This window comes from Penicillium malachiteum, assembly GCF_028827825.1.
Source record: "Penicillium malachiteum strain IBT 17515 chromosome Unknown utg000001l:1.0-8184562.0:1.0-8186909.0, whole genome shotgun sequence".
Classification (NCBI taxonomy): domain Eukaryota; kingdom Fungi; phylum Ascomycota; class Eurotiomycetes; order Eurotiales; family Aspergillaceae; genus Penicillium; species Penicillium malachiteum.
This window is the reverse complement of record NW_026643094.1, coordinates 99,039-122,440: the sequence shown is the minus strand read 5'-3', so window position 1 is coordinate 122,440 and position 23,402 is coordinate 99,039. Positions and strand designations below refer to the sequence as shown.

At 45.5% G+C, this 23,402-nt stretch overlaps 6 protein-coding genes across 6 annotated transcripts; 2 read left to right on the top strand and 4 right to left on the bottom strand.

The window, feature by feature from the left end:
* Positions 1-100: 100 nt before the first annotated feature.
* Positions 101-1,687, bottom strand: N7483_000048 (uncharacterized protein; the record flags this gene model as incomplete). Its single annotated transcript, XM_057083486.1, has 6 exons — positions 101-376; positions 497-567; positions 624-690; positions 739-825; positions 894-932; positions 1,037-1,687. 6 exons carry the CDS (start codon positions 1,685-1,687, stop codon positions 101-103), a joined length of 1,191 nt encoding a protein of 396 aa, XP_056949635.1.
* A 1,762-nt stretch (positions 1,688-3,449) lies between these two features.
* N7483_000047 (uncharacterized protein) lies at positions 3,450-3,906 on the top strand (the record flags this gene model as incomplete). Its single annotated transcript, XM_057083485.1, has 2 exons — positions 3,450-3,657; positions 3,707-3,906. 2 exons carry the CDS (start codon positions 3,450-3,452, stop codon positions 3,904-3,906), a joined length of 408 nt encoding a protein of 135 aa, XP_056949634.1.
* Positions 3,907-5,448: 1,542 nt separating this feature from the next.
* Positions 5,449-6,369, bottom strand: N7483_000046 (Transcription factor of morphogenesis MCM1; the record flags this gene model as incomplete). The annotated part of the gene is made up of 3 exons (XM_057083484.1): positions 5,449-5,724; positions 5,798-5,932; positions 6,127-6,369. 3 exons carry the CDS (start codon positions 6,367-6,369, stop codon positions 5,449-5,451), a joined length of 654 nt encoding a protein of 217 aa, XP_056949633.1.
* A 2,381-nt stretch (positions 6,370-8,750) lies between these two features.
* gfsA (glycosyltransferase family 31 protein) lies at positions 8,751-10,334 on the bottom strand (the record flags this gene model as incomplete). Its single annotated transcript, XM_057083483.1, has 1 exon — positions 8,751-10,334. One exon carries the CDS (start codon positions 10,332-10,334, stop codon positions 8,751-8,753), a length of 1,584 nt encoding a protein of 527 aa, XP_056949632.1.
* Positions 10,335-16,719: 6,385 nt separating this feature from the next.
* N7483_000044 (putative Rab geranylgeranyl transferase escort protein) lies at positions 16,720-18,632 on the bottom strand (the record flags this gene model as incomplete). The annotated part of the gene is made up of 4 exons (XM_057083482.1): positions 16,720-17,057; positions 17,250-18,317; positions 18,379-18,497; positions 18,559-18,632. 4 exons carry the CDS (start codon positions 18,630-18,632, stop codon positions 16,720-16,722), a joined length of 1,599 nt encoding a protein of 532 aa, XP_056949631.1.
* Positions 18,633-19,542: 910 nt separating this feature from the next.
* Positions 19,543-21,285, top strand: N7483_000043 (FAD-binding dehydrogenase; the record flags this gene model as incomplete). The annotated part of the gene is made up of 2 exons (XM_057083481.1): positions 19,543-19,947; positions 20,005-21,285. 2 exons carry the CDS (start codon positions 19,543-19,545, stop codon positions 21,283-21,285), a joined length of 1,686 nt encoding a protein of 561 aa, XP_056949630.1.
* Between the last annotated feature and the right edge of the window lie 2,117 nt (positions 21,286-23,402).

Here is a 23,402-nt window from a genome sequence, read left to right as displayed (position 1 = left end):
CAGTTTCTTATATAGTTTTCGGACACACTCCATGCCATATCACATACTGTTTATTTGCCCAGGAGGGTCCACCTTGGACTTAGTTGGGATTTCCGCCATTCTATGAAGAGCCCGCAAGTGCGCTGTATGGAGTCGCTCCAGGGTAAAAGGATGTGGGGATTGTTGGGATGGGGATAGAAAGAGTGACATCAAATCCTGCAGTGAGATCCGCAGCCATTGTAGGAGCCGAGTATCCAGAGGGCGACGGGCTGGCATATAAGGTGGTAGTGTAAGTGGCAGTAGTATCGGTACTATTTGAGACACAGTAACCAGATCCATATGCGTTCTCACAGACATATTGAATATACCCTCCGACCTGAGCGGCAATATCCGCATTCTGAACCGTGATATCAGTGCATGGCACTTCAGGGGGACAAATCACTCGAATCGGCGGCCGGCTCTCGCCATCTTACTCATCACCCTTCCAATTACTGAAAGTGATATTGCTGTAGCTGACACCATCCCCATCCACAGCACTCATACTGCTCCAGAAGCTATCCAGATCCAGGGAGTAGGCGTTATCAGGGCCTATCACGATCATTAGTCTATGCCGGACTGATACTAGGTAGAAAGGGATTTCTGACCGATGAAATTCTCAAGAACAACATTCTTTACCTCTCCCGAACCTCCATTACTCTTGAACATAAACACCTGGTTTCATGATAGAGTATAGATGTTGCGATATGTAATGTCGCTGACATTTGCTCCAGATCCCAGGGAGCCCATTGCACAACCACCGCTAATGTTGCAGTATATGCTTTCAATCAAAATGTTCTTTGAGCCAATCTGTTGAAGTATAACTAGTTAGTCCATGCCAGTGTATCTGAGGTCATGTTGTTTTGGAGGGACAGTACCTTAGTAATCACACATTCATCTTTATTAGTGACCATGACCTATCAAGTCAACGTTAATATTGAGCTCCCGCTTGGTCAGAGTGAAAACAAAAGAGAATGGCAGGATGAGGATAACTGGAAGGAGAATGGAAGCAAAAAAATACATCATGAATCCAAACATTGATGGCAGAGACATCGATACCATCCAAGCCACCTGAATCACCTCCTCGGATAGCCATATTGTAGACCTCGCCGTTGGAAGAATCGCCCTCAATGACAAAGTGGAACATTGGCGAGTCGACAAGAACGAAGTCGTGAACAGACCAGTCAGAGACTCCGTCGATATGCAACACTCTCGGACCAATGTATGTATCATTGATGTGATAAAGGTATCCACTAGCTTGAATGGCACCTGCAGAGTTGGAGCTAAATAACTCGAAGTCACTCCCTCCAGAGATCTCCAACATGTATGATTGACCAGCCGGTGAGGCTCCACGCCACAGAACGCCGTCTATTTGAAGGGCCCAGGCATTGCCATCGGACAAAGACACCCAAGTTTGCAAGGAATAGTTACCTTCAGGAACATAGATCAAACCACCGGAGCCGCAGTCTGCAAAGGCATCGATTATCGGCTGGCCAACATCCGTGGAGTTATCGGCGACAGCCCCATAGTCCAGAACATTGCAAGTCTTGACTGCAGCTTTTTCAGTAGCGGTAGTCAAAGGTCCGACGGTGCCAGAAAGCTCGGCACTTGCGAATGGTGCAAGTATTGCGGCAATTGAAGCCAGCCCGAATGTCAAGTGATTGGTGAGCATGTTGATATTCGTTCCAGTAGAATGCTAGTTTGAAAACAGCATTCAAGTGATGAAATATAGCACTTCGTCAAGTTCAAAGATGATTTCTGAAATCCTCTTCTTATATACATTCTTTCGACTCTTGTATAGGGGTACTTCATACACATGTGCCGGTGGGGCTCGGACGTCAAATTCTTTCCTTTGCCGAACTGCCCAGGGGAGGGGGTGGGTCGAGGATCCCGGGGCCAATGTATATGAAACCATCGGGTGGGAAATTCACAGAGAAACATATTGAATAGCAGTCCAAGTCCTGAAGAATTGTAAGCTGGATGTAGAGCGACCAGGGCTATCAAGCATGCTCCAACATTTGAATGCTATTAGCTGGGAAACCCCATAGACAGGGCGTCGGAAAGAAATGGTCAAATACCGTCCCATACCTAACTCTGTCTGGAGGTCATTTTGATACGTAAATAGCTGAATAGTTAGGTGCCAAGTCCATTGACAGACATCCTCATCCTGGGACGCGTGTCTTTAAAGCAAGTCTCGTAGCCCATTTGATGCACGCTGACATGAAGGTCATTTCCAATACCAGGGGCCTACCCCACTCAACTGTATAGCATTTTTTCAAGTTGATCCGTAAAAGAGTAAAGAATTCTGAATTTATGCAGCATCCCTCAAGTGGAGCAATATTTGAACGTATGAACGGGGGATTGGTTTGAGCCCTGTCATTATAGTAGGAGTTCGGTATTGGTCAACTGGTATTAGCCCTCTAGTTTCTGTGCCTTCAAACACACTGGCTGCTTCAGGTGATTCAATAAGATCGACAGGGGTTTCGTGGATTCGATTTTAAGCGACTGACAAAAGGGGAATAGAACTTTCTCTGTCTTTGCAGTATGGATCCGAGCGGCAGAACGACCATCTGCAGCCTGCAGAAATTCACTGTAGGTGACATTTTCAGACATTGAGAACTTGAAATTGAGGTATATATAGTCCTCATTAAAAAGAGCAGACCCATTATTCCGATGTCAACATTCAGGTACACTCAAATTGAGTTGGCATATCGGATAATCGGAGTATGTTGTGGATTTAAAGCGGGAAGGCGTTCACGCCACCCCCCACACCTGAACACTCCGAGTCATTCTCTCCATTTTCCCAAATCGGAACCGTTGACCAACTGATTAAGCGTGCATATCATTGACTATGAAGAATAATCCTTCAAGCTGGGCTAAAGTTTCCAAGAAATTTGCATCGTGAAACTGTTGAGAATATCATGTGGAGCCTTCGAACATACATTAGCGCGTTGCCTTTGAAGAATACAGTGACCCACCGGCGCAGTCCAGAGCTTCACCAGTCCTTCTACTACTGCCAGTGTTTTTCCCGTGGAATTAACATGCGAAAAGCAACATAATCCAACTTAAAGGTTCTCGTTGCTTTGACTGTCCGAAGACACCCGCGGCCCTTCGAAGATGCGTATATGATAGAAGGATGGAGGACGGAACATGCTACTGTGTACGGAGTAGTGTGTATAGGAGTGAGGCAGAAGGTGATGTCTCTCCCGGATAATGGATCAGCCTGAGGTGATCCGGTACACCTGGTCTCAACCTTGGAATACTATATTGAATTGTCATATCGCTGCATCACTATGCCTCAAGTTGATCATCTGGTGAATCGAAAAAGCATCTCTCCTTCACCTCATAACCTTGCATCTATATCAACAATTCTAAGATTCTTTCAGTTGCTCCATTGCTTCATTCATTGAAACTACCTAATTTGAAAACCGAAAATGAATTTCTCAGTCCTCAACTTTGGCCGCTCTGGTCACCCTTCCCTCGCCCATGATGTTTTCACCTCTCAGCCGGTTCCAATCTTCAAAGATTTTGATGATCCAGGCGAACACTGGATTGACCCCGGGACCGGCTCCGAAAACAAATCTTTATTGATAAAGTTGTTATTCTCAGCCACAGCAGTGCACAAAGCAAACTGTCAACTCAGTTCGTGTGCCTTCGGGCTGGACGGATGTGTCTAAATCATGGGAGAAAGCCGCTCTCAAGACGACCGTTCGCCGGTACCTTTCTACACTAGCCATTCGTGCCAATGATACCTTTGAAATTGAGGTCGACAGTCTCGCTGGTATCGATTTCGACTCCACTCAGGTGGGCCGCGTCTCCTCTATCAAGGGCGTCGGTGTTCACCTTTTGAACATGTGTATGACTGGTCACTCCGAGTATCTGAATGCTTAGAAGATTCAACCTGCCGCATCAAGCAGCAATAACACTGCTATCGCTTTCGTTGAAGGTGCTCAGCATGGTATATACACTTATATTGATTGTGGCTACCCAGGTGAGTCCCAGGTGAGTTTGGTAACACTGTTGCTACTTGTTTCAACTGTTTCAACTATCCATGGGTGTGGCCGACTGGCTGAGTCAGAAGGGCTGTTTCTTGTGAATTGTTCAATGTGCACGTTTATATGTCAAGAAGAATCTGAGTGATTAGGACAGACGACTTCTTGTTGACAAGCTATGTGGTTTTACCATTGCACGCTCTTTTCTATATGCAATCTTCGACAAACTCGAGTCTGCATGTATGCATGTATCTCAATCCACGGCCGAATGCAAGGATAGAACTTCAATTTTCATTAATATTTTCTTTCCTTCGTCAACATCCAGCGTATGGCATCATTTGAATGCTTTCACATCATGATGCATGTAATTGATCTTCAAGGAACATCCAGCCTTGGACGTTGGCGAACCATCGGATCAATTACTGGAATTGATGGAAGTCTATATTGATTCCCAAGCTTTACATAAATACAAAGCATTGGACCTTGTAATGATTGAGGTTGGTACTCACCGTCTCGTGTCAATTTCCCAAGGTATGATTATGTACTATGCACATGTGCAGCACTTGAGGTTTAACCGCACATGTTCGTGTATGTTTAAATAGGTCAGAAAACTACAAGGGGAAAAATGAGATCGAAGCCATTCGGTTTTCCATATAATATTGAAGATACAAGGCTTCTCAGGAATCCCACCGCACGCATACCACGAAACAAGTACGCGAGTACTGCGAGATGGGAAATCGGGATGAAGAAATCTCAATGGATAACGAAAAGGAGACAGTTTGAGATTAGACGACACTGAATCAAAAAAAAGTTGAACATGGAAACAGGATCAATAATGGTCGTATGAGATAAACAAAACTTAGAAGACAGGAAGAGAGAACCACTTCGCCGACAAATCAATGCACCACGAACACCACCGACCTCCGCCATTTGGTCTAGGAAGAGGGGGCAAGAAGGAAATCACATAAAAGCTAAGTATGACGTTCAAGTCCTGACTGGCGTGCTTGCGCTCTTTTGTTCTCTTTGTGTTTTTTTGAAGGTTTTGTGTAAAATGTTTTTGTTTTCAAGTCCTCACAAGGCCATGGCTAGAGCAAAGAATGGGGAAGGGCAACGCGAGGTTCACCAAGAACTCGAGTTTTTTTTCTTTCAAGCAAGACCTGAGCATATCACGTGCGGTGTTCAAGAACACCTAATCAAAGGGGGGGATCATAGTGTGTGACAATATACACTTCACAAGAGTGGGAGTAGACCGAACGCCACGGAGAGCAATATAGTCAAAAGGTCCCATAGAGAGAGGGGAGAGACAGAGAGGAAGATGGAAGGGAGAGGATAGATCAGCAGAGCTGGACGGGTATCAAATGAACGCGAGAGATGGAAAACAGAAGGGAAGACGCAGTATCTGGGACCCCGTCCACAGCGACGTAAAAAAGGAGTGGTTTTTTTACGCGGTGGGTTGGTGCTGCGGGGGCATACGGCCACCCACGGGCATACCAGGATACTGAGCACCAGCCTGCTGTTGCTGCTGGAGGTTCTGGTAGTAGGCCATCTGTTGCTGTTGTTCATTGGTCATGTAGCCTGGATGCATACCAGGACGGGCCATGTTGGACTGCGGCGCATTGACATTGTTGTGGGCAACATCCTCAGGAGCCTCAGGAGGAACATCGGGCGCATCCACACCATTCTCGTTGGTGGTGGGGTCGGGGGCGTTCAGGCATGCCTATAGACGGGGTGGGTTAATATTGCGGGGGTGACTTTTTTGACTTGAGAGCTTCGGTCGGGTGGCAACTCACCTGAATCAAGTTCTTGCCCTCAGCCTTGGTAACAAGTGGCTGAAGCTTGGGGGTGGTGAAAGTATAGACGAGGCCGGTCTCGGAGACAACCAAGAGAAGCACTTGAGTACCGGTAAGAACGGACAGTTCATAAGCCTGAAGAAATGAGCGCGATTAGTTATGTTTTGGTTCTTTCGCGTATTCTTGGCGATCGCATTGAGAGGAAAAGCAATAATTGTTGAATAATTTAAGTTGTTGCAAGGTAGTGAAAGGGTGGGACCTTCAAATGGTGGAGGGTTCATAGAGGGGTGGAGAGAGAGAGTTGGGATATATATAGAGTCGCGACGTACCTTCTTCATGATACCAGCCTTTCGCTTGGAAAAGGTGATGTGGCGACGCGACTTATCCTGAATAAACTTGATTTCAATCTTACGGCGCTCACGGCCAGGCTTATCATCATCATCGTCGTCGTCCTCGGCACTCATGCGGCCGCGTTTGGTACCACGGGTATCAGCGCCGTTGCCGGTCTGTTGCAGGTCATCGTGGTTTGGGGAGAGTTTCTCCTCACCGACAGCAGACATATCGGCCATCATAGAATCAAGTAAAGAGAAATCAAGTTGGAGAATCCGGGAAAAAAAAAATAAGGTGGAAGCTGGCCAAAAGGGGAAGGGAATCAAAGATACCTAATCGAGTAACGCGTTTTGGGATCGCAGGGTTGGGAGAGGAAGGAAGGGGGAAGAGAGCGAAGAAGGCAAAGTGCGAGGTGCGATGTGGCAGGCGGTCAGTCACGTGTGGGACTGGGTGATACGGTATTATTACATAGTGGAGCCTACCCTGTCCAGCCTTGGTGATTGAATATGAGAGATTCCAATAATAGTGAATAATATAGAAGTGAATTATCCATATTGATGATGTTCAGGTATCCTGGGCAGTGAGAATGATTATGGTTTCATCTGATTCAACCATGTACACTTGGATATGATATTAATTATTATCGAGTCTCTCTTTCTCATTCCACTCTCATACTAACCCTCCCTGAAGGTATGTATTATTGAAATGCACCTGTATCAAGTCCGTTTTCAGGTGGTATTTGCCTCCCCCTCTTTGAGTCAGTAGTATTATGTAGTAATATGATTGGTTAAAATAGAAGGGGGCCAATTCATCTTATCCACTTTGTCTCCGCTTACATCCGTTTCGAGTCAAGCGTTTAAACTCTTCTCTGGTCTGGAACTCACTTTAATTCTTATCTTCCACACTATGAACATATTCTATTCTACTATTAACTTATTTATTTCTTCATTTCTTTATTTTACTAGGACTCATCTCCATGGATTTATTGGAATGCAATTCTAATTTTGTAAAATTTATAGAACTTGACCTCTCCCTGCATTCCACACTGAGAACGGAGGTGAGAATTTGGCGTCAAGTTGCCTAAGTGGGCACCCTTTTTTGTATCCCAAACAAATAAAAATAGATTAACATTTTGAATAAGAATATAGAAAAAAAAAAAAGAAATTTGAATTATCAAATATTCCCGGTGATCATATTCCATCTGGGACACTTTACTACCCCCCTAATCTTCAAATGCTTCTGAGAGTCACGGTGGTACAATAATCTGCGGTGTCCTTTCCCCGTGCCCCGGCATGTAATGGGCCTGTCTCGGCCCACGGATTCCTGCAAAACATACCGAGATATTGAGATATTAAGGGGGAATAGAATTCCTTTCCAAAGACTCAGAGGCAGTCATTTCGACTCCGAACTTGAACATTTTGAATGTTCCAGTAGTTTTCATACTATGTGTCTGAGGTAGACTGTCATGTTGATATGCATACAAATGGGCTCGATACTATAGTAGTACTACTCAGGTGACTTGGACCTCGATTCAACTGGAGTTTAATTCGACCTCCATGTAACTAATGGGTACGACAATAAGGTACCATATACTATGATCCGGTGATGTATTCCAAATAGTGAAAGACCTGAATCATGGTAGGATACTCCGTAGTTGAAGCTGATATTCAAGGGCACCAGAGCAAACACAGGTATGGATGTACGCTCATTGACAATTAGCTTGAACATTTTGAACCACATACGCCTGGGCAGTTGACATGGAACACCAGTTGACCCAAATGCTCTCCATACACGTAGTAGTAGTCTTGTACTGTAGTTCATTATGCTACCTGGTATTAAACCGAGGGTCGAGTCCCGCAACAAATTCAAACACAGCCAGGAATAAGAACTCATCATATTCTTCGCATAATGAACAACCAGTTCAACGCTAATCGCCAACGGAGACCCAAACATGGCCTTCGATTCAAGTCTATTTTTACAAACACAATATGCAGAGCCATGGATTGAAGCCTCACTCCGAGTCGCAACGGAGATCCAGAGCACAAAGAAAGACGCGACGGAATAATAAAATCAGAGATAGAAATAAAAAGAGAGAGAGAGAGGAAGAGAGGGGGAAAAGAAAGACAGAGCAAGCCATATACATTGGGATAAACACAGTTGTCTTTGACCCAGTATAGAGGTAGCCAGAGAATAATATGAAAGAAAGGTGGCCATAGTAGTGAAAAAGGCCGGGATATAAGGTGTACATAAAACCACCAGGTTTCTGCACCTGAAGGAACTCGACTCCGTCAATGCTAACGCCGGATAAATGAACAATCACAAAGCGGAGGACGCGCAGCTCAGGTCACGACCACGAGTCTCATCCGGAACGGAGAAAAAAAGGTCGGTGAAGAGAGACGAGAGGTCGATGCAAAAAATAAATTTGGCGTCGTGAAATTTGGGAATAAAAGGGAAATAAGAGGTTGATAAAAACTTGGATCTCGAAAGATCCAAAGAATAATAAAATCATGTGCAGTGAAGAGAAGAATGAAAGAAACAGCTGACATGTCGGCCAGCAAAGAAGCACCCAAGGGCCAGCCTTCGTAACATCACTTGGCAGGGGAGAGAGCGTTTTTCTCTTGAATTATTGCTGGTAGGTACCACGAATCTGGTGATCGCTGAGACCACCACCGCCGCCGCCCTTGGGGCCAAGCCAGACAATCTCAATCACACTGTGGCCTTCATCTTCCTCACGCACATAAAACTGGTGTACATTATCCCCAACCACGTAGGCGTCGTGAAGCAACCAGCGGTCCTTAGTCACACCTTCATCCTCGGCAGGACGGAGAGGACCCAGGCGCTCCTCGAATCCACGGGGATCCTCAGGCCAGGTCTTCTCCACAGCATCAAAATTGATCGCATCATCCGGAACACTCTCGTCGTAGGTATACTTAACCAGGGAGTAGCCGTTGGTCAGAACCCAGAAGTGGCGAATGGACTCGCCGGTCGCGTTGTTGACAGTCTCTTCCTGGTCAAAGACCCAGCGACGGAGCACGGACTTGCGACCGGCTGCAGCTGCGACTGTGGTCATCTTCACCACATCCTTGGTGTACCAGCTGTTCCAGTGGTGCATGGACTCAATCTTGCGGCCAGATTCATAGACACCGTCCACAGGGTCGGTCATATCCATCTGGTAGAGAGAAGGCCAGAGGGTCAACGGGGTGTCTCCGAAGCGCTGGATACACTGGCCAAGCTTCTGGTCACCGGGTTGCTCACCCCAGGACTGACACTCCTCGTAGTACTTCATGAGAACATCCAGCAAAGGCTTTGACACGAAGACACCGGCTCCACCGAATGCGATGTGGCCGAAGGTGTCCACTTGCCAGCTAGCCTCAGACAGAGATCCAATGTAGTGCTTCTTGTTCTCATCAAACAGCTTCAGCTCCTTGGCGATGGTGGGCAAAGACAAGAAAAACGTGTCGTCGTCACTGAATCCAACCCAGGTGGTGTGGGGGCGGTGCTTGCGAATGTGCTCGGAGAATGCCTCGACCATGCCAAAGTAACGAGCGGTGAAATCCAGCGAAGAAGCTACCAGTGTCAAGTCAAGACCACGGTTTCGGAAGTAGGTTTCCTGTTTCTCCAGGTCATCGTCTGATTCAGGAACTAGCACAACTAAACCAGCCTTCGTGTTGCCGTAGGTGTAGAGGAGGGAGGGGAGCAGGCGATCGAGACGGTCCACGGTAGTAGCCAAGCCAAACAGAAGCTTGGAGGTTTCTTCCACATCATCATCGGCAGCCACATCAACATCGATAATCTCCGGGCAGACAAAGACATCCTGAGCGTTATCGGGAGATACAACCATTCCACGCTCCATAGCGACCATAGGCGGGAGAACGGGCTTCTCGATTTCTTCCAAGGTGTGAAACTCGGTATCGGGGCTCACCAAACGAGGGCGGATGTAGGCACGAGTATAGTTCTTGCGGGGGAGCCATTCTGAGAAGGGAAGCGGGGCGGCAAGTTTGGGATCGACTTCGCAAGTGTTTCCGGTCTGCGGGTGATCGGTGGACATGTCAATTTGAGACTGACTGCCTCCCAGGTTGACATGATCAACCGGGTGCTTGAATCGGAGTAGTGCCGATCGGTCATAACGTTCCATGCACCAGAAGAAAACACCAATCGACAACAGAGCGAGCAACGGAAAAACCGTCTTCAGCCGGAAAAGGGGCATCCTGACGGTTTGAGATGATGATTTTTCGAACATGTACGTGAGGGACAGCCCAGCGTACAGGCAGATTCGCGGGAGAGGACGGAGGCGAAATTTAGCGCGCCCTCAGATAATTAAGTCGGGTCGGATTCTGGTCGACTTGTTGATTTTTGGCGTGGATGACCTGGGTGGGAAATCTTGTGAAAATGTTGTTTCCCGTGATGATCGTACAGCTGGAGCTGACAACAGAAATCGGACCTCGGAGGTAAGAGGGAGGTTATGGAGAGAAGTTTAAGACTTCAAATATTGGGTAAATTTTCAAGGAATGGCAGGCAATTTCAAATGCCGGAAATCAACGAGAGGCTGGCAGCGTCGGGACCCGCGACACCGTCCAAATTGGGGAGGCGAAGGGGAAAGTCGCGGTAGAAAAAAAGGGGGTACGGAAGGAGGAAAAGAAAACAATGGTAAAACCAACGCGGCTGGACAACGAGTCCAGGGCGAGATCAGAGAAACGGTGGAGAGGGAGAAAAATGTCGTGAAGAAGTAATGAGGAAGAAGAAGAAAAGGGAGAAGAGAAGTCAAGTTAGTTTAAAATTGGGGAGAGAGAGGAGAGAGTTGAGGGGGGGATGCACTTCTGAGGGAGAATGTGTGTATTTGTATTACCTCATACGTGGTAATATATACCCTCAAGTCCACCTGGGCACTGTTCCGGAAGGTTGGAAGCCCTAGATGCACATGTGTTCGATGAATTCAGGATTGCCCAAGATTGTATAGGATCATCAGGTCTCCACTGACTTTTTATCTGGGATTTTGAACTCTTCTGCTATTAGTATCTTGTGGGTCTTCCCGTAGGTGGTGTGATTGAGGTTGCAAATGATATACCTAGGTATGATATCGGAGTGTTCCATATTGAATCAATCTTGATTGTATGCTCAGAAAGTACAGAGCTGTACTGGATATAGATTAGACACTCCATTTGAAGTATCCAAATGCAGTATGTATGTATCATTGACATCCATGGCTGTGTAGTAGTTCCACCCTACAATTCTAGGTGTTTCCTATAGTATATTCTTCGCGTACTAAAAAAAGAAACAAAACAAGAATACGTCGCACTTGACTTAAGTGTAGGTATGATCGATGATAACTTCCAAGGTTCTACGTATACGAAGTAATATCTGAGTAATTTCGCTCTACATATTTTTCTACTCTTGCTGTGCCTCTGTTGATCACAAGAAGAATGCTGGGTCGCTCAGGAGAGATCATCATGTTCATGCGCTGTATCAGAAACTCGGTGATCGGCAAATCTGGTCGCCTATCCCCCTTTCTGCTTTGTGCTGAATTTTCTGTATCTGCTTTTTATTTCTGATGGGATCTTGCTAGATATGATCTGTATTGTGATTTTACAGGATTCGGTATTCTGTGCCGCGGTTCTGGACATCTGAATGTCTGGACGTTTGCGTCGGGTTCAAGTTGAATGCGGACACCCCGGTATACCCCATTCGATCGTCTGCAACGGTCATTGAACCCGTCGGAGCACCGTCCGTGAAGATCAGAAGATGATCCTAGATCCGGTGGACAGGGATATTCAAGTTCGTATACCCAAGTGCTCTTAGTTTGTACTTCATGGTTATACTATGTACTGCTTGATAGTAGTACCATTTAATTGATGGTATCAACCCTGAGCTCTTGCTATATCTTAATCATGATTTCTATACTACCAAGTGATAAAATGATATGCTTTGTATTCAAATGTTTCGAGTCAAAATATTTCATACAGTCATTCTGAGTCTACGATCCCACTGCATCATCATGATGCCGCAGTGATAAGAGTCGAGTATATATCACGTCACCCTTCATAGTAGACACTACAGTATTCAAGTTCAAGTTGATTTGAAACACCAGTTTAGGTATGATTTCAGATGAAAGAGGAAATTAGATCAATACGACAGAGTAGTTTAATCCCAATTATGTAGATATATTACCTGGGCAGTCATGCTAGTATCCATACCGTTCCCAGGGACGAGTTTTATAGATCATGATAGAGCACGGAGTAGATAGCAACCTTGGAACATTGGGTAAACACCGATAACTGTACTAGACACATTGATTACAGGGTACAAGAGATCAATACACACGGAATACCATGAATTGCTCAGAAAATGAATCTGAAGGTCGATCGCTGTGGTGTCCAGCCGCCCTGACCATTCAGCGATGAGCGGAGGGTCCAGGTGGCCAGCCGCCCCCCCCACTGACGCGTGTCCTCGGTTCCCAATTACCAGCATGTACTCCCCTTGGCTTCCAAGGTTGGCCTTTTGTCCTGGGGAAACATTTGAATCATTGTAGCCTGCATGTACTCCGTACCGGTAAGATCATTCTACGAGTATTGATTACTTCAAGTCGGATTGAAAACCCTGGTGATATCAATTTGATCTGAAACTTGAATAAGATCATGATCGCCATTGACCATGCTGTGTCTCCTTATGATCAATAACCCTTTGAAAGACCCTGAAAGCTTATATGCGAGGTTCAAAAGTGAAATATGACGGAGTCCTTCGTACTGCGAGTGGCGATGCTTCTTCAGCCGTGGTCGTTCTCTGGGTAGGTGGGCCGAGATCGACAGTTGAACCATGAACTTTTAAATGAGATTGACGGAGTAATCTGAATGATTCCTTCGATGTTCCAAGGTTATTCTTCAAATGCTGTACATGAGACAGCTGCGTCACGGGAATTCTACTGGTGTTCTATATATATTAGCTTGTAAAGAGACATGTTTCACATTGGTGGCGTGGAGACTCGGAATTATGTGGGTGGTCACTGCTTAAGTGATTCTAGTTTAAATGTTTCAAGTTCACGGCTATTGATCTGAATCGAGTTGATTTGTCTGATTTATAGTCACTTTATAGTATAATTTATAACAGATGCTTCAACTTCAATGTAGTGCATATCTAGGTCCGAGTCGCAATCTTCGTTGAACGAGGTTGAATTCAAGTGCTCCAGGGCTATATGTTCCACATTCAAGTTGGTCGCTTTAAATGTCCTCAGTAAGGCTGTACTCCGCACTCCAGTTACTAGTACGTGGTAGGCACCCATAATTGTCTAGCGCGTGAAGTTGATTCAAGGTCAATTATCAACGCGCATTTGCATTCTTGTTCCCCCCATGACGAATCCCATGAACATTGGAGCCCCTGGAATTTTCTGTTTAAGCTCGACCACAGCCGTCTTGGCAATGCTGTCATGAATAAAGAATAAAAAGAAAAAAAAGGAAAAAAACCACTCGATTTAAAATTAAAAGCTAAGCCACTGAGGTTAGGGGGGGACCCATGGGCCCCAGTGTGTAATTTTCGAATTGAATATTACTACGGAGGTCGGTCCGGAAAGTTCTCGCCAGAAATTATAATTTCTTTTTCTTGATATATTACCGGCCCTGTATGTCAGGTGTATAGCCTGCTGTATATTGGATGTATTGCCGTGTTACGTACTAGGCTAAATATTGCTTATAACACCCGTGGACACGTAGATCTTTATCTTTTACCCCGCCTACAGTCCGTACACCCCTTCACACTTTTATCCCACCTACACAGCTACACTTTTGTCCCACCTATACAGCTACAATGAAGACCAATATTGCGCAACGTGCTGTCATTGTATACCTAAGGGCCCAAGGACATGCCCCTAAGGAGATCAGTGAATTTATGAATATTCCACGGCGTACTATAGGAGACATATGGAACCGTGCACTCGAACGAGGTTTTCAGCCGAATCAGCGACCATTCAATATATCAGATGAAATGTTAGCTGATAAAGCACGTTCTGGGCGTCCATCTAAGCAAACAGATGAGCTTAAAACCACACTTGGGGCGAAAATCCGTGTAGACCGCTATGGGCGTGAGAAAACATGTGAACAGCTAGCTGCAGAGCTACGCAGTGAATCAGGTTAGTTATTCTAAGATTTGATATTTTATTTAGTGTGTTATTTAATATGTTATTTAGTATAATATTTGATGTGTTACTTGGTGTGTTATTTGATATGTTATCTCATATGTTACTTGATATGTTATTTCCTCTAATATTTCTTCTATAATTAGGGATTAATATATCAAAAACAACAGTTTGGCATGTACTACGAAAAATTGGCCTACGAAAAACAAAGCCTACACGTAAGCCTGGGCTTGCCGCTGAGCAGAAAAAACAACGTCTTGAATGGTGTTTAAAACACGCCCATTGGACTATAGAAGACTGGAAGAATGTGATTTGGACTGATGAAACTGCGGTTGTTTTATTACACCGTCGGGGTGGATATCGTGTATGGCGTACTTCTAGTGAGCGGTTCGTCCGAAGCTGTATTCGAGAACGTTGGAAGGGGGCCTCTGAGTTCATGTTTTGGGGTGCTTTTTCTTATGATCAGAAGGGCCCCTGTCATTGTTGGGTACCTGAAACTACAGCCCAAAAGCGTGAAGCAGAACACCAAATCGCCGAATGGAATACTGAATTAGAGCCTATTATGCGTGCAGAATGGGAGCTTAATTCAGGTATACAGCGATTAGGGCTACGCAATAAGCCTGGAAGACAACCTCAGTGGAGATGGACTCAGAAGAATGGAAAGCTTGCACGCAATTCGAAAGGTGGAATCGATTGGTACCGATACAACACCGTGATTTTAGCCCCAAAACTACTTCCATTCGCCCAAGAATGTGCTCGAATTCGAACGAAAACAATAGTTCAAGAGGATAAAGCACCAGCCCATTCACATCACTACCAACAGCGAATATTTGATATAATGGGGGTCCAACGAATGATCTGGCCTGGAAATTCGCCTGATCTAAATATGATTGAACCTGCATGGCCTTGGATGAAGAGATACACTACGCGAAAAGGAGCACCTAAATCGCGTAAAGAAGGGATTAAAGTATGGGAGGCTGCGTGGCGTGATCTACCACAGGCGCAAATTCAAGCTTGGATTGAACGTATACCATGGCATATACAGCAAGTCATTAGACTAGAAGGGGGCAACGAATACGGTGAGGGGCGTGATAAATTAGGTGAAGTAGCCCCTAGCGGGTTAGGTGATAACGCCTATAACAGCGGCAGCGGCAACGACAGCGACAGCGACAGCGACAGCGACAGCGACAGCGACAGCGACAGCGACAGCGACAGCGATATATGGGAAGATATGTGAATATTTACTGTTTCAAGCTGTTATTATATTTCAGTACTATATATTTCCGTTTTATATACATCTTGATTACGCGATATATTTCAATATTTACTGTATATAGCCTAGTGTGAGAAAAAGAAATTATAATTTCTGGCGAGAACTTTCCGGACCGACCTCCGTAGTACAAGGATACAAGACCCTGAAATCAAAACGAACCAAAAGTCACCATAAGTGGATCCTAAGGCCCCTGATCGTCGGTCCCTGTTGATGGTGTTTGCCGCAACCTTGGAAACCCTGAAAAGTAAAGGGAAGTTCAAAGGTTCAAATGTTGGAAATATAACAAAATAGTACTACGGAGTACTACTAGTTATGCATAATTCTTAACTTCAGGAGTAAGTTAGTGAGGAGTACTCTACTCCGTAGATGTTAATATAATAGGCTACTTCTGAAATGTTGAGTAGTTTAGTGAATGATGCCATATATCGCCATCCTGAATCGCTATCGCGAAGGGTCTACTCAATACGGTGTACTCCAAGCTTGGAAGGCTGCTTATGGAGTAGTCTTATGGAGTAGTGTGGCCATCTGGAGTAACTGACATGGCTATCAATCCCCAATCCCTGTCTACGCCGTATCCGTACTTCGGGATTTAACTCACCTTCAAGTTAGTAAATTCAATGTTGTATCCAATCATAACACTCTTCACACTTTCAGTATTTTCTAGTTTCTGGTTGGCTCAACATTGGAAGCGCTCTCAGATTAAGTCAGATTGGAGGGCGTTGAGCACGGATTACAGGCTGCCCCGGAAGCCCCTCTAATGTCCGGTGTGGCATTCATTTCTCTGAACTTCTCTGTACGGGATACGGAGTACAAAGTACAAAGTACCAAGGACAGAACATTGTATTTTAGCTCAAATGTTTTTGTTGAGAGACGTCACATATGGGATGATCATGGAAGTCCCTGCATATTTCCCTCGCATAACTGACGAGACCTGAGAACAAGCTTTCTACAATTCAAGAGGCGGGGGTGGGCGTATAGAACTTGGGAATCAAATTATTGAAACAGAGCTCTATTTGTTTTATTCCCCCTTCTGTTTCAATATCTAAGGACTCTATCTATGGAAAACGAGAAAAGAAAAGAAAGAATTTCCAAAAAATTTGAAGAGACAATATTCACATTTCTGTCTAGGTATCATAAAGACTATCCAGGTTTGTACAAACGACCATTTCGAAAATGGACAAGTCGTGAGGCTACATCTTATTCATCAGAGGTGCCTTCTCGGTCGTCAAAAATCATAAAATCATCAGGATCGACTTCACTTCCGGCGACTTTCAACCACGCCTGCTTGACCATGTCTACAGTCTCATCCTCAAACGCAAGGTCTAGGCTAGGAGGCGGGAAGCTGTAGACATGAGACGAGTGAGCCTGGATGACAGGAGATGATCCGTCGTTACTTAGACGGCCTAGCTGATTGTATCGCATAGACCAAAGCACAATGGCATCGGGACCTTCCGCCGTAAGGAGTTTCTCCACTGCGCGTTCCAACAGAGAGTGGCCTTCTTGTCCAGGAATAGATACACTGCCATAGATGATACCTGTGATATACAGTATTAGCCTCATGAAGAGAAATAGAAAAAAGTTCGATCAAATCAAAACAGTGTAACTCGTGATCAGTTCGTGATATAATTTCATCAATGCAATTACAGGCAATGTAGATAAGTTTAAAAAGATCATCATACGAGAGACGTGGGAAAAGAGGATGTGAGAGTGTAAAGGTGAAGACTTACTCTGTTCACGGGGGCAGTCGCCGGTGTCACTCGAATGAATTTGGAAATACACTGGCGGCGACTGCGGGCTGCCCAATGCTTCACCTGGAAACATCAGGATAGCACTGGCAGGCGTAGGAGCACCTTCCACAGTGACGGGAAAGAATGATACAAAGTTGGAGGATACCACAGTGATTGAACGTGCAATCTTGCCAAAGGTGGATGATGGTTCCTGGGGAGGGAGATCCCATAGAGAACCTACCACACACTTGCTCTTGACTACCTCACCGTTGGAGAGTTGTAATTCGGCAGGATACTCATCAGAATCGTTGTTGGCGAGGGACTGGATTCCAGTACCAAGGGCATACACACCTCCACCAACAGCAGAGGCTCGACATGCGACCTGAAGAATCTCAGACCCGCCGCCGTACTTGGAAATGACGCCACCGAATCCCGGTCCCAATGCTCCGATGGATGCAAGATGTCTCTTGATCCGAGGGATTGCGTAACTAGCAAGTGTACCCTGAAGGGGTTGCTGTGAAAGCGAAAGTGAGAGAAGGGGACTTTGAAGATCTTGGGGAATATCAAATTTGGCAGACAAGTAGTTTCCCAAAGGCATTGACAAATCCTCCTCTACTTCATCGGAGTCTTCATCAGCTGGTTTACTGATGTGTCGCAAAAACCGCATCAGCGCCCTCTTTGACTTTATGCCGATGTGAGTGTCAGCAAAGACATCCTCACGGTTTCCTGGCACGCGATGAAAGCCTTGTGTGGCACCCCGTTCGTCACTATTAGTGTTGATTTGCTCCGAGGAATGAATCCACCAGCTTCCCACGGCCATGAAATCCAGTTGTCGATAGACTTTGGAGGAAATCAGAATAGAGATTAGTTGCGAGCGGGTGTAGAGGAAATATGGGGAAAGGGAAAGGGTATAGGCTCGACTGGCTGCCAACTTCGGGTGACTACTACGTGTGCCCGAAGGAGGGTTACCACCATCGGAACTGGGTTCGGAGGAAGCGGACTGCGCAGAGTCTTGAGGATGTTCACAAGTGAAAATCGTGGGTTCTTCAAAAGGAGACTGGCCCGGATCTGCTAGCAGCAAGAGATCAGTAACAGACGGGGATGCAGGAACCCTCCGACAGAAACCCACGTTGATTGACACTGTTCACCCACTCCTGAGCCTCATCCAGACTGAAAGCAGCTTCGGTTCCACCATAATATGGGTTTTGGTCCAAGTGAAGGACATTCTTTCCTGACCGAGAGAGACATCTTGGGAAGATGGACACGTCAGTGACGATCAAGTCCACTGCCTTGAACAGAAGAAACTCACAAGGCCAGGAGAGATTGAGCCAGTCCCGTCCCTGCTATGACAACATCCCATGATGTTTCAGCGAGGGTCTCCATGGTGCTAATGATTAGCAAGAATCCTGCAGTTAATAAGTGAATTACAATTGCAGGACCAAATGGAAAAGTTCAAGGTAATTTGAGGTTTGAAACTCCCATGAGATTTCCAAGAGTTTTCAGTCCCAGATTGAGGACTGGGGGAGTAAAGGAAGAAAAGTTTTTTTTACGCGCGAAGCTCGCGGGTTTTGGTGCGACTGAAGGCGGTCAAGTGGTGGGGCTCTATACTCACCAGTTGATGAGTTCAAGTTCACTACAGTATTATGTAGCATAGATGGTAGAAAAGAAAATTTAAGTTATCTAGCTTGGAGAAAATCGAATTTGATCAGTCAAGTGGTGATAAGTAGTTCATTACATTGAAAAAATGAGAGAATTGGAGCCTTGGAATCTGCTAGCTCACGTTAAGTTCTCAATTCTCACTGTACTCCGTAGATCAAGATTGGGATGCTAGTGGCTGCTCCTAACTGTGAATTGTTCAAAAATAAATCCACCACTATCTGATACTTAAGGTCATGATTCTTCTAGATACTGTAATAATATCTCTCCATTATCTCGCCACAGTGGGGTAAAGATAGCTTGAATAATCCGGGGCACAGCTGACGTCAATACTTAAGAGCTATCATCATGCCCAGGTTGCATAGTGCATGTGTAATTACTTACTAGTCTAGATACCTCGGCTATAGTCTGACGAGAATATTTAAATGAGACTTGAACTTATGAAGACTTCAGACATGTGCAGGTGTCATCTGCACGACATGGTAAAAATAGCAGCCCGAGGTGGGACCATCTGTACATCATCAACAGTTCAAATCATTCGTTCACCCGATAATCAGCCAACACCTGTCTATCCTTTGCTTTTCCCTTCGTCTCTTACACTGAATCCTTACTCCACTTACATACAACAAACAACAAAATGACGAGTAAAAATCCCGTCATTATCATCGGGGGCGGACTTGCAGGCCTGGTGGCTGCCTTCGAGCTATCCAAACAAAAAGTCCACTGTGTGATTGTCGACCAAGAGAACGAAGCTAACCTTGGGGGACAAGCATTCTGGTCACTGGGAGGTCTTTTCATGGTAAATACGGCCCTGCAGCGACGTGCAGGAATCAAGGACAGCCAAGAGCTGGCGCTACAGGACTGGTTCAGCACGGCACGATTTGATCGCGACTGCGATTATTGGCCGAGGAAATGGGCAAAAGCGTTTGTCGAATTTGCGTCGGGTGATTTTGAGAATTATGTGAAGTCTCTCGGGTTGAATCTCTTCACCGTGAGCTGGGCCGAACGAGGTGATGGGTCTGCTGGGGGACATGGAAACTCGGTTAGTTAAACAGCTTTTTCGATCAACAGAGACTGGAACTAATGGAAACAACTTCAGGTACCGAGATTTCACGCGTCATGGGGCACAGGCCCAGCAGTTGTCGATATCTTCGAGAAACCCGTGCGAGAGGCTGCAAAGAAAGGAATAATCGAGTTCAAATTTCGCCACCGCGTCAATTCTATACTTGTCGACGAGCTGACCGGTGCAGCTATCGGTATTCGGGGCGAAGTCCTTGAGCCATCAAATACCGCGCGCGGAGTTGCAAGTAGTCGGAAGAGCGTTAATACGTTTGAGATCCGTGGAAGCAAGGTTATCATAACCAGTGGAGGCATAGGCGGAAATATCGATCTGGTCAAGAAGAATTGGCCTGTTGACCGACTTGGTGCCATCCCATCTAATTTTGTTGTTGGTGTCCCAGCTCATGTCGATGGCCATATGATTGACATCGCTCATGAGGCGGGAGCTAATGTGATCAATAGTGATCGCATGTGGCATTACACAGAAGGTCTCAGCAATTGGAATAGCATCTGGCCAAAACATGGGATTCGCATTATTCCAGGGCCATCTTCACTCTGGTTAGATGCGGCAGGAAATCGACTACCACCGATGCTTTACCCAGGAAGTGACACTCTTGCCACACTCAAGCACATATGTCACAGTGGTTCTGACTACACTTGGTTTATTCTCAACCACAGCATCATCAGCCATGAATTTGTTCTCTCAGGCTCGGAGCAAAACCCGGATATCACTGGCAAAAGTATCCTTCAAACCTTGAAGCGCATATTCTCATGGTACCCCACTGGACCGATCCAGGCATTTATGGACAAAGGCGCGGATTTTGTTGTGGAGAAAAATCTTCCTGATTTGGTTGCTGGTATGAACCGATTGGCAAAGGAACGTGGTGGGCCAGTGCTCAAAGTAGAAGACATCCAACATCAAATTCACCTTCGTGATACCCAGCTGGACAATTCATACACCAAGGATGCACAGATAATGCTTATCCGCAACGCGAGAAACTATTGGCCAGATCGATTGTTTCGAGTAGTCAAGCTCCACAAAGTGACTGACTCCTGGCATGGTCCATTAGTTGCAATTCGATTGAATATTCTGACCCGAAAGACGTTAGGAGGTTTGGAGACGAATTTGGATGGTAACGTCCTTCGACCAGATGGTTCATGCTTCCCAGGATTGTATGCTGCAGGTGAGGCATCTGGGTTTGGAGGAGGTGGAGTTCATGGATACGCTTCTCTCGAAGGGACTTTCCTAGGTGGTTGCATCTTTTCGGGACGGACAGTTGGCATCAAGGTGGCCAAGGAGCTGAACGATGCTGCGCAATAATCCCGAAAGGAAGATTAAATGCAACAACATAGGGAGGCTGCCCATGAAGTGAGATAGGCTGCTCATTTACCGCGAGCGTTTTCGCAGAAGACAGTTATCAAAAGAGTGTGATGGAGGAAGCTAATTGTCAGAAGATTGAATATTTTGTATGTTCATAAGAAATATAGCATTATAAATTGCTATTCGAGGCATTGTCTGCTCAAAACCTTTAGCACGGGCAGAGCAAAGTTGAACTATGATATTAAATCCCGAGCATGATACTCCAGTGCTAGTGTTCACACTTATTTTGATCAATCCAGGTCTTGTTAAAGTCTTGGATTCAAGCTGGTATGGCTCAGAATTGGAGTCAAGAAAGTCATCCGGATTTCAGTGGCTCGCAAAGATCTGCTGAATAGTACAGTAATGACCTTTATTGCCTTCCATGTTTGGGTTGTTGAGACACTATTTCCTCTCTAAAGCAAGCTTGGATGAGACTTAAATTTACGTTTGGTGTCTAACAGATCTCCAAGGTTAAATACTAGACTTTTCATGATACGCGTATCAATATCACGCGAATATAGACGAGAGGACTTGAGATTTTCAGTCTGTGTAGAATTTTCCATACGAACTGGACACAACAAGCATGTTCAATCACTAGGCCCCGGGCTGTTCATGTACCTAGCAGCTTCGGCCTGGACCATCTCCATAACCCTTTCACAGGCTGTAGGACTCGACAGGATCATATCACCGCTATAATCACTATCGGAAGTGGCTCTTCGTTTAGCTTGTTTAGCTCGCAGTCCGGCCCTTTCTCGCTGTGCTCTGTGAGCCTCTGCACGCTCCTCCATTTCCCTCTTAAGTCGCCAACAGACTTGGCATACACGTAGAGACTTCCCGTTCAGTGAAGCACCCTCTCTGAATATTTGACATTGCAAGCATATAACATATTGTGCCCCAAAATGGTGATGATATTGCCGGGGACGTATCTATTAGTGCCTGGGCGTGGGTTAATACCACAGTCAACACACCACCGTTGGGACGCACTATCTCCTTCCTTGCCCCTTTTTTTTCACCATCTTATCCGCAAACTTTGCTCTTGGTCGTAATCTAAGACAATCCTGACAGGCGTATAGATCATTCTCTATACCGAATTGAGTAGTTTCTGCCTCTATCAACTTCAAGTGAGTAGGAGGCGGTATTTCGCCACGAAAGCGCTGGCAGGAACGTCGCAGCCAGATGACACTGAACGCATCAAGATGATCCGCTATCATAAAGAGGATCTCGTTTGAGAGTTTATAGATAGTGGGAGTTTGCGGCATTATAGCAGTGCTCATTGCATGTAGTTCCCTTTAGAGAGCTAAGAGCGGCAAATATAAGTGGGTCTGGGATCTTTGAGTATAGGTAGTAAGGAATCAGGATGATGGTTCAAGTTGATATGAATTGAGGCCGATCGAGCGGGGTAGTAACATCATCTGGGTATGATTTGAACTTGGGCCGGTACATCATTTGAAAATGCCTGGTCTTATTCGTACCTAATATAGCCTCCAGGGCTGAGGTATCATGCATGGATTCAACCTTCCACCTGGACAAGGTTGGAATCGTAGAATCCGCAATTCAATACAGATTCCAAGGTCACTCCAGAGGTCCGTAGGCTGAAAAAGCTCAGGCTTCCACATGGTGCTTCCATAGAAGGCGATAGCAGCTGCCAATGATATTATTTTCGTACAAAGCTGAAACAGATGAAGCTTCCAAGGTTCAAATAATGTTTATTCACTTCCAAGGTTATTGCAGTTCTCTTTTTGGTGTGCTAACTAGTGTTTACTAATTCAAATTTTGTTGGAAAACTTTAATATTAGGATATACATCCGAGTCAAGACTTTACACATGTGCATATTTGCACACGCGGACATGAAGATTAGAACCATTATGGTATTCAACTGCATGAAACTTCAAATAAGCGGCAAGTTCTGAAGCATGGATGCTGCGAGTTGTTTGAGAAATGTTCTCAGAGCCAAGCCAATCTATCCAGTATGATAGACACAGAAACTGTGGAAAAACGAAGGGGAGAAACCAAACCCAAGTAAGTGGGAGTTGACTCGCGGAACTGGGCTGTAGCCAAATTCAAAGCCAAATTTCAT